This window comes from Salarias fasciatus, chromosome 14 (genome assembly GCF_902148845.1).
Source record: "Salarias fasciatus chromosome 14, fSalaFa1.1, whole genome shotgun sequence".
Taxonomy (NCBI): Eukaryota; Metazoa; Chordata; class Actinopteri; order Blenniiformes; family Blenniidae; genus Salarias; species Salarias fasciatus.
This window is the reverse complement of record NC_043758.1, coordinates 31,761,029-31,770,638: the sequence shown is the minus strand read 5'-3', so window position 1 is coordinate 31,770,638 and position 9,610 is coordinate 31,761,029. Positions and strand designations below refer to the sequence as shown.

The 9,610-nt window shown below is 44.4% G+C and overlaps 2 protein-coding genes across 2 annotated transcripts; one reads left to right on the top strand and one right to left on the bottom strand.

The window, feature by feature from the left end:
• The first annotated feature begins 23 nt into the window (after positions 1 to 23).
• On the top strand, positions 24 to 2,151 carry LOC115401217 (LYR motif-containing protein 9-like). Its single transcript, XM_030109440.1, has 4 exons — positions 24 to 289; positions 693 to 907; positions 1,582 to 1,674; positions 1,748 to 2,151. Exons 2-4 carry the CDS (start codon positions 782 to 784, stop codon positions 1,760 to 1,762), a joined length of 234 nt encoding a protein of 77 aa, XP_029965300.1. The 5' UTR covers positions 24 to 289; positions 693 to 781; the 3' UTR covers positions 1,763 to 2,151.
• Positions 2,085 to 6,410, bottom strand: LOC115400556 (intraflagellar transport protein 20 homolog). The gene is made up of 5 exons (XM_030108531.1): positions 6,344 to 6,410; positions 5,110 to 5,246; positions 4,813 to 4,898; positions 4,465 to 4,568; positions 2,085 to 3,429 (listed from the first exon to the last, which is right to left on the bottom strand). Exons 2-5 carry the CDS (start codon positions 5,234 to 5,236, stop codon positions 3,348 to 3,350), a joined length of 399 nt encoding a protein of 132 aa, XP_029964391.1. The 5' UTR covers positions 5,237 to 5,246; positions 6,344 to 6,410; the 3' UTR covers positions 2,085 to 3,347.
• Positions 6,411 to 9,610: the final 3,200 nt, after the last annotated feature.

Genomic DNA, 9,610 nt, shown 5'->3' with positions numbered 1-9,610 from the left:
CAGCCCAGAAGAAGACAGTGTGCCTCACTTCCTGCTCGGTCTGTGTTATGCATTGACCACAGATTCTGACGGTCAGTCATCAACATCAACATCCACCGTGCCGAGTGTCACGCTGATTGTCCGCACGAGTCGAACTTATCCGAACAGAGCCAAACATTCGGGCTGGCTGTCAGCAGAACCCGAACTGAGCCGAACATCCTGTTGACTGTCAGCAGGAGCCGAACTTAGCCGAACAGAACCGAACCGAACCGGAAAAACCCGAGCCGAACAAAGAGCAGGCTGCAGAGAGGTCAGCGCGCGCACAGACACACGCACTAAGAAAGAGACTGAAATAAACACACACACACAAACACACACAAAATAATCCAAAATGTTTGTTGAGGGTCCTTGTGAAAGCTGAACTGATGGTGTAACTGTGCATTTCCATCTTGCAGTGATATACAGTGATACAAAATGTAGACTGTCAAATGTGTTCCACATTAGATGTAAAACAATATATAAGTTTAAAAAAAGGAATACGTTCATTTGTCTTTATCCAATTTACAACAATTTGGTCTGATTCCTCTGCTCCCTCAGTTTGAGCAGTTTTGCTTGTTTTGGCTGTCAGTGTTTGGTGTGGACTGTAGAAGCATCATGTTTACAACGCAACTTTTCAAGTGAAAAAGCATGGTTCTTGTGTTTTTTTGTTTCAGAAAAGTATTGCGTTTCCACTGTGACGTTTTGAAGGCTTGCTGCCCCGTTGCTCACCTGACCCCGGGGCTGTGTTTGAACCAGCAGCCTGATGCCGCCGCTGGTGGGAGCCGAGCTGGTCCAGACCCCGGTGCAGCTCTACCGATACCTGCTGAGGTGCTGCAGGCTGCTGCCGTCCACAGCCATGCAGAAGCACTATCAGCACGCCATCAGACAGGTGAGACCAGCTCAGAGCTCCACGCCGTCAACCAGGTCAGGGGTGGCTCGGAAGAAACTGGGAACTTTAGGACTTCATTATAGCTCAGAAATCCTAAAAATCTGTCACTGAAAATGAAAAGTTAGTACACTTGCATTGCTTTTTTGTCTGTTAACCAGGCCACAGTTAGCAGAAGGAAGATGCTCTACAATCTGGATGTTAGTGGGAAGAAGATCCTCTATAATCTGGATCTTAGAGGGAGGAAGATGCTCTGTCATCTGGATGTTTCTTGGAAGAAACAATGGTCCAACAATCGGAAGAAGTCATGACATTGAGAAGAAGATGAATGTACACTAATCTTAAGAATTAAAGAGGCTCTCCTCATGCAGTGAACAGGGGATTCAGTGAAATAGCAACTGTTAAAATGAGCGCTCCGGTTACGCTAACAGTGAGTGGGACAGAGAGACGGCAGCTTTACAAAACGCTGAACCGTCAGTGGTTGTAACTGAGGTCTAGTAGTAATCTGTTATTAACCTGCTAATAAGTGCTTGAAGACAATGTTGCCAGAGGGTCAGTTTTGAACCTTGTGTTCTGGGATTAGTTCAGAACATCTTCAGAGTGGGACCATTAGCTTATCAGAACCACGTAGCGTCCCGTACGTCGTCCTGATCCTTTGCTGTGTGTTGGGGCTCCAGGGTTACAACAGCCATTCAGACGAGGACGACCCGGAGAGGATTCAGCTGATGATCCAGAGAGCCATAGCAGACGCTGACTGGATCCTCCACAAGGTCAGGACCAGATCAGGAAAACCAATCGCCATCAGTTCAGCGGCCTGACCATAACTCTCTTGTGATTTGACAGTATACCAAGAAGTGAGCTGCACGATGGGAGTGTGCGACGGTGCTGGAACCGATGGACGTCCTGTCTGTTAGCTTGCTAAATGTCATGTGGTTAGCGTGAGCTGACCAGTCTGGACAATACAGAAGGCTGTGTTATAACTGACATTTTTCTGTTTGCAAAGAACACGAAGGGGGCAGAGGTATGGTGAAGGAAGCATCATGGTTTGGGGCTGCTTTGCTTCATTGGGGCTAAAATGAATTCAGTGCAGTATCTCTTAAAATGAAAAATACTGATCAGACAATCTGATCAGTGCTGGATCGCCTCTAGATTAAATAAATAATTGATCCACCAGTGTGCATGAAGTCATGTTTATTGAAACAACAACAGCAACAATGATCTGTTTGTGCAATCGAGGCTCTTCAAGTAAACCGTTGTGTTGTGGGAGCTGCTGCTGCAGCGTGCAGGTCGCCGGCGGCTCTTCTGGAGGCACTGGGAGGTTCTGGAGAGAAGAGCTGCGGCGGCGCCTGGACTCCTCGCCGCTTCTACATTCAGCACACATTCTGACGCTGTTAGTGACACAGAGAATCCTGTCGTCCAGAGGAGGAATGTAGAAGAAGCTGGCTGATATTCTCGATGACTCACGCTTTAAATAAACCGCTCTAAATAACTTGTTTTAAATAACATATCCTGTAGATAACATGTAAAACAGATGGCAGCGACGCTCATCCAGTGGTCTGGACCGATGAAACCTTCACATCCAGATGTTTCCCTTGATTTGGTGCAGTGATGAATGAAACATGATAGAAGTTACCGTATTTCCCAGAATATAAGTCACTATTTCAGTTGTTTGGTTGCTCATACGATTTAGCAGGAAGTGACTTGTCTCTGTATTCCAACAAAAACCTCCATTCATACTGAGTGACAGCAGAACTTTGTCACAGAGTTAACAGGCTATTACAGAAATCCCGTTACAAATTCTTCAGAGGTGAATGTGATTTCTTGCAGCTTGTCTCCACAGGTGTGACTCGTACTCCAGAAAGTACAGCACCTTCGGTACCTTTTCACCAAACCTGCACACAACAATCTGCCATTATGGTGCAAAATACAATGAAATGTCAAAAGTTCTTCATTGGTGGATGTTTTGGTCCCGTAGTGTCAATAAAATGCTGCAATGTGCAACAATTAGCTTTTTCTTTAGAGCATGAATTCCACTGGTATTTCTTTATCCTTTTGTTGTCGCACTCTGCTCAGCCTCACTCCTGCATCGCAGATTGAAATTCTTACTTGGTTGGATCCAAACATTTTTGGTGACTGATGTCTGAACTTATCTTGAAGTTATCAGGAGAAATGTGAGATGCCTGCTGTTCTGTACCGTGAGGAGGGAATGAAAACCTCCTGATCCCGTCAGGAACTTCGGCATATTTACAAAATGCATGCAGGTGCTGCGCCTGTCTGCACCGATACAAAAAGTCAGAAAAGTAGATACGGAGGCGAGTCTGGGGTATAAATAGTAGAAATAGCCTTTGGATCCAGAGCTCCAGCTCCCTGGCAGAGCGGGCGGACTGCTGGAGGAAGAAGACGCTTCAGGCACTCGGAGGTTGGAGGTTTGTGGTCGACAGCCTCACTTCTGCAAGATGAACTGGTCGATGAACTCGTTCTGCTCCGACTCCACTTTGGACAGAGCTTCGTACTCGATCCGATACCTGCAGCAGGCGGCAAACAAAGTCTGGCTTCAATCATTCATTCAAGAATTCTCAGCTGAGATAAGACGAGTGACGCAACAGTTTGAGTGTTTTTGTTGTTGTTGTTGATTTTCAGCACCAGAGAACTCTGACAGAAATGAGTCTGTCCTGACCGATAGTGAACTGCTAATACATTTAAAGAGTCTGTCTTTTTAATCTTAATGACAGGAGAAAAAACAACAGTAGCCTTTGGGACTTTGATTGCCAGGCAACGGATTCTTCTTAAATGAAGGATCAATTCCCTCCAACCTTTAGGATGTAGATTAATGACCTGTTACAGTATTTGGTCCTAGAGAAAATTCACTTTTCTACCAGAGGCTGTGCATAAGAATCTTACACGACTTGGAAGCCCTTCTTAAGTTATATGAAGAACCTGGACGTCACTATTGCTGAACAATTTCATGACTGAGCCTGTATTGCACATATTAAAGAAGTCATGCTTCGTATTTTTTTTTCTTTCCATCGTCTTGACTTCCACCGATTTATCTTTTAATTTTTTATTTGTACCAGGGCAATTCTGTTACTGTAATTGATTAGATTTTTTTTCTTTCTACACAACAACAATTTTCAAATGATATATGTGTGACATACCATACTGAGTGGTACAGTAACATATTGGGGAGTGTTTTTGTTCTGTATTTTTGTAGTTCTTTCTTCTACATATAAATTTCCAATAAAAGACTTGGTGCAAAAAACAAAAAAGAGTCAGCCTAAACCTTGTTCACCATCTACCCAGCCCTAGACCTATAACTGCTCAGAGGATTCAGGATTCTGCTGGTTCACATGTCTCTGGTGGTGAAGGAGCTGTTTTGTGAACTTGCTTTAGCCTTTTGATATGCTGGCAGAACAGAATAGTCTGCCTTACGTTTGTCATTCTCATTAATATTGAAGAATCGACAAAATGTTGGATAGCGTTGGTTCTCTCTTGCAGGACGTGACATCAGCTCTAATGGACAGTCAGAACTTCTCCAGCTGATCTTGAAGAAAACTCCTCACCTCTCCAGCTGCATCTTCTTCTCCGCTATCAGCGCCTGCAGCTGCTGCTGCTGGGCCTCTCTTTGTTTGGCCACAGACTTGAGCAGATTTCTGGCTCCGATGGCCTGACAGAGAGCAGCAGGTGGAAACTTTAGTGTCACATGTTGTCAGGACAGAGTTTGACTTTTCTGCATGTGATCAGCATTAAACTATAAAAAAACAAAATGTGCTCAAAGTGTTTATTGATTTCAGCCACAGTGAAGTCAGGAGTTCGAAAAGAGAGATCTAAGATTAAAGAGTGTTCTTTTGTTTTTTTTAAAGATGGAATACATCCAGATGTTGAGGACAACTGTCAAATATCCAGCTCACCTTCATCTTTTCTGTTTCTGCTTCCTTTGCTAATTCGTCCACCAGCTCAATGAGGCCGCCCACGATCTTCTGAAACTGTCCGATTTCTGGGAAGGACAGAAACACACATGACCAAGCAGTCGTGTCTGGAGAGGCCGGCCAAGCACACACACACACACACACACACACACACACACACACACACACACACACACACACACACACACACACACACACACACACACACACACACACACACACACACACACACAAACACACACGCACGCACGCACAGACACACTAAAAACATCCTCTTACTGTCCACAAACTCCTTGCACTCCTCTTTGAGCTCAGACGTCTTCTGGCTGGCTTCGGGCTCCAGCACCCGCAGCTTGTTGAGCTCATCAAAGAAGAAGCCCGCCTCGGCCAGCGGGTCTTTGGCCATGGCCCCAGGCCTGAGGCGCAGGAGACAAACAGGAGGAGGCCACGTTATGATGGACTCAACTCACCAGTTAGACCAACTCATGTCACTTGATTACATGCATTTCGAAAAAAAATGCACATTATTGCAGTATCTGTTGAAAAGACACAAAGTTGGATGACTGAAATACTCACTTTTACAAAATTATTTGGCACAAATTTAGAGATAACTGAAAGAGAAGCCAATAGAAGCAAAATATAAGCTGGTCAAAGACATTTTTTATTTTATGGGGACTCAATCATCTTTCCAGCAGTGTCCCACATTAAAAATAAGAATGGAAAGCAAAGCCATATTGGATGGCTTGGTGTGTATTTCATACAAGAAATATGTGGAAAATGTGTTGATTGCAGTGATATTATTTTAGATGACCCTAAAAACTTTAAACTCCTCTCGAAATGAAGGTCAGGATTTCGAGTTTGAACGTAGAAGTAAGCAGACATCCTACAGTTTGTTCCCTGTGAGACCAACAGCGGACAGGTGCCTGGATGAACAGGTGTTTTGGACCAACTTGTTTCCCTGTTAACTGGTGACTCGCTTCCTTGAACGTCCGCTATTTAACTGCAAGAGTTAAACCCAGAACCACAAAACGGACGACACTTTGAAGCATTATTGTAAATGCAGTTTACCAGCGTTCGCTAAGACAGCTCTGCGATTTCTGTTGGGCTTCTGAACATCGGCAATGATTGCCAGTAAAGGAAGTCAGTCACCAGTTAACGGGGAAACCACTTAATCCCAAACACCGGTTATAACACGGTTTGTATTGTTTCATTGCTCTCCAGCTGATTGGTCCCGGTGATTGTTACGGTGGACAGGAGCCCACGTGAATCGGTTTGTACCGGTTGATCCCTCTCCCGTTATGTAGTGAACAGCTGTTGTTACGGTGTTACTGCTAGCTTCTAGGCTAAGTTCTCCGCTTGAATTAACTTACTAGCTCCGTGACGCTAGCCTGTTTGCTAAAGATGGATACGGGGCGCTCACCGGCCTCTGTGAGGCTTACTTAGTTTGGTTGAGTAGTCTGGCTGTACTAGTCAGTGTTGACCTGGTTAATGGTGATAGAAATGCTGGTTTTACCTGTTTGAGACGGTGTCCCGTGAACCGACCGCAGCCTGTCTATGTGGCACAGCGAGCTGACCGGAGAGGAAGCCCCGCCCACTGTCTCCGCTGCCCGGGTAACCACACACTGCTGGCCCCGCCCCTTGTTCCAGCAGGGGCGGGCATCACGGGGTCGGGGGTTAGTGGTGGGTTACCACTCACACGACCAGTGAAAGTTTAAACGCACCTTCTCATTCAATGTTTCGTCTTTATTTGTATTGTTATTTACTTTGGATTCTCACGAAGGCATCCAGACTGTGAACTAACACAGGTGGAATTATGAGAGAACCATGAACACGAACTGTGTATCAACCTGATGTCTCCACACGGCAACTGATGGCCCCAAACCCATGAGGGGCCCATTTGCAAGAACTGTGATCTTTCAGTGTGGTTGGGCCTATCAACATGCTCGGCATGCTCCGGATGAAACGGTGGCTGTTCGATGGTATCTCACCCCAGACCTGAAATCAAGCATCGATCGAATCCTGGACAGTCCGTGGTGGATGGAACGAGCCACGATGTCCCAGGTGTGCTCGAGTGAATCCAGGTCTTATCTGGGGAACTTCCAGTCCACAGTATCATTGCCTTCATCACACAGGAACTACTGACACACGTCGGCCACATGAGGCCAGCATTGTCCTACATCAGAAGGAACCAGGGCGCCACTGTACCAGCATTTGGTCCCACTGTGGGTCTGAGGAGCTCATCCTGGTGCATGAAGGCAGCTTTGAACACCTAGAGACTGAAATTTTTGTCCATTCTTTCTGAAACAGCTCAATAAAATTGGATAGAGAGCATCTGTAAACAGTAATGTTCATGTCCGTCCAGATTTTCAAATGCTCTTTGATCCAAACCATCCACTGTAGCTCTGGCTGGGTGTTGGAGGTTATTGTCCTATTGGGACGTTAGCTCCCACCCCCGCTAGTCTCAAGTCTTTCATCAGACTCAACAGGTTTTCATCAATCCATTTTCCATCAGCTCTGAGCAGCCTCCCCTTTCCTCCTGAAGGAAAGCATCCCTACAGCATGATGCTGCCTCCACCATGTCTCACAGAGGGGAAGGTGTGTTCAGGGTGATGCAGTGTTCTATGCTTCTTCTTCTTCTTCCTTTCCGGCAGACTGTGCACAACTCGGTGCATTGCTGCCACACCCAGGTGATTCCCGCAATTACATCTTCACCTTCAGAGATCTAAATCCTGCTATACAGACCCGTAAACAAAAGAAAGAGAACTACTGCCAGTGCAATCTCCCTGTCCCTCAATCCCTCACCCAGTATTGTAGAAAGAGAAAATGCTTTCAGACCCAACTTTTCCAGATTTATAAATAATGTTCTCCTCTGATCTGTGTATGCTGGACATACCATTAAGGCATGGCTCACAGACTCTAAGCATTCACAGTGATTACATTTCCCATCAGGATGTTTCCCTATTAGCATCAACCCACTGGCTAACCCACAGTGCCCGAGCCTAAGCCTTGTTAATTTGACGTCCTCTGCCCTCTTCATATATGCTCTCTTTGTGGGATGTACTAATGGCTGTATCTGAAACTGCTTCCTCCCTCTGCTGTCTCCCTCCCACTCCTGCTGCCACTGGCGATGGATTCTTTTATTAATAAAGCTTCAGCACTCCATTTTCCCTAAAGGGACTCTAATATCCACCTCCTTCTTACCTAAGCTGCACTTTGCTACCCTGTCTGCCACCTCATTTCCTTCTATCCCTACATGTGAGGGCATCCACATGAACCTGACACTGCATCCCCTTCTCTCCAGGTTGGACACCACCATTAGTATCTCCCCAACTATCTCCATTCTGGCATGTCCTGCCTCAGTTCCCCTTAGTGCCATCAGAGATGAAAGAGAATCTGAACACAAGACCACCTTGCGAAACCCCCCCTCCTCAACCCACCACAGGGCCCACAGTAGCGCTATCAGCTCTGCTGAGAAAATAGAGACTCCATCAGACAATCTCTTGCTTTGACAGATGTGGATATGAGGGATATATATTCCAAAACCTACTTTCCCACTTTCTGGGTCCCAGTGTTCTATAATGTTACAATCATTTGTAATTAATCACTGGATAATCAGTTATTGATTACATAATGATATATGTAGGTGAATCTATTTTCTCCACAAGTTTCCTCAAATATAGACTTTTTAAGATAACTGTGATGCATATTCCTTGTTATCACAGTCTGACAAGCTGTGGACTCATGATCTGAGCACTTTAACGTGAACAGAAACAAACTGAAATGGAAAACTACATGGATGACGCAAAGAACTTGTCCTGTGGTTTTGACAGAGTCATCTTATTCAGAAAAACTATATTTGGTCACATTAATGAAAAAAAAGATAAGAATTTGCAATTGAAACAATCCAACAATGGTTGATTTAAAAATCAGACGTTCAGTTTTAGACACCCCCCCCCCACCCCCCCATCCCCGAAAAAAAAAAAAAAAAAACATAACTGACATGGCTGTTTTATGTTTGAAATTTTTTTTACTATCTTTTAATTCAGTGCAGATATCTTCTCTCCTCAAAAGTATTTCAATGTATCAGACGTGCTCTTTAAAAACAAAAAAGGAAGAAAAAAATTCTATTTAAAAAAAGAAAGGAAATAGATAAAGAGGAAACTTCAATCCCTGCCCAAATTAATTTCAGTTCGAAGGCCACATCCAGACAAATTCAGAACATTATGAAAAGGTCTACAACTGAGTGAATATACTTTTTTAATATGAAACCTGAACAGGTTGACATCGTATTACAGTAAATTCACTAAAATGCCATCTTACAAGACAAAATGTAAAATCTCCAACTCTTTCAAACTTTCCCCTCTGGAAGGAGGTTCTGGGCCTCCAGGGTCAGAACCTCATGACAAAAAAACAGTTTCTTCCCCACACCTCCCTCATGAACAAGGCCTCATGTGTGACACAGTTGAATGACATGTTTAGGAAGAGGACTTTATGATTCCCTATGAATGTTTGACGCCTATAGATAGATAGATAGATAGATAGATAGATAGATAGATAGATAGATGGATTTCTCACTCCATCCACACATTCTCCATGATTCATTATGTCCTCATATTTATAAGCGGCAGGTCACGTTATATTCAGATGTACAGGTGACACATCATCATTAGATCATTAATGACAGTGACCTCTCAGTCACCTTTCAGTGAGCTGCATGGCACACGTCATCATCTTTAATTTCAGTCAAGATGAACAATCACAAAATGCTTCAAAAATTAAA

Coding starts and splice junctions, on each gene's coding strand:
- LOC115400556 (XM_030108531.1), bottom strand. CDS start 5,236: ATGGCCAAAGACCCGCTGGCCGAGGCGGGCTTCTTCTTTGATGAGCTC. Junction 4,899..5,109: donor GTGCAAGGAGTTTGTGGACA/GTAAGAGGATGT, acceptor TGTCCTTCCCAG/AAATCGGACAGTTTCAGAAG. Junction 4,569..4,812: donor CAGAAACAGAAAAGATGAAG/GTGAGCTGGATA, acceptor GCTCTCTGTCAG/GCCATCGGAGCCAGAAATCT.
- LOC115401217 (XM_030109440.1), top strand. CDS start 782: ATGCCGCCGCTGGTGGGAGCCGAGCTGGTCCAGACCCCGGTGCAGCTC. Junction 908..1,581: donor ATCAGCACGCCATCAGACAG/GTGAGACCAGCT, acceptor TTGGGGCTCCAG/GGTTACAACAGCCATTCAGA.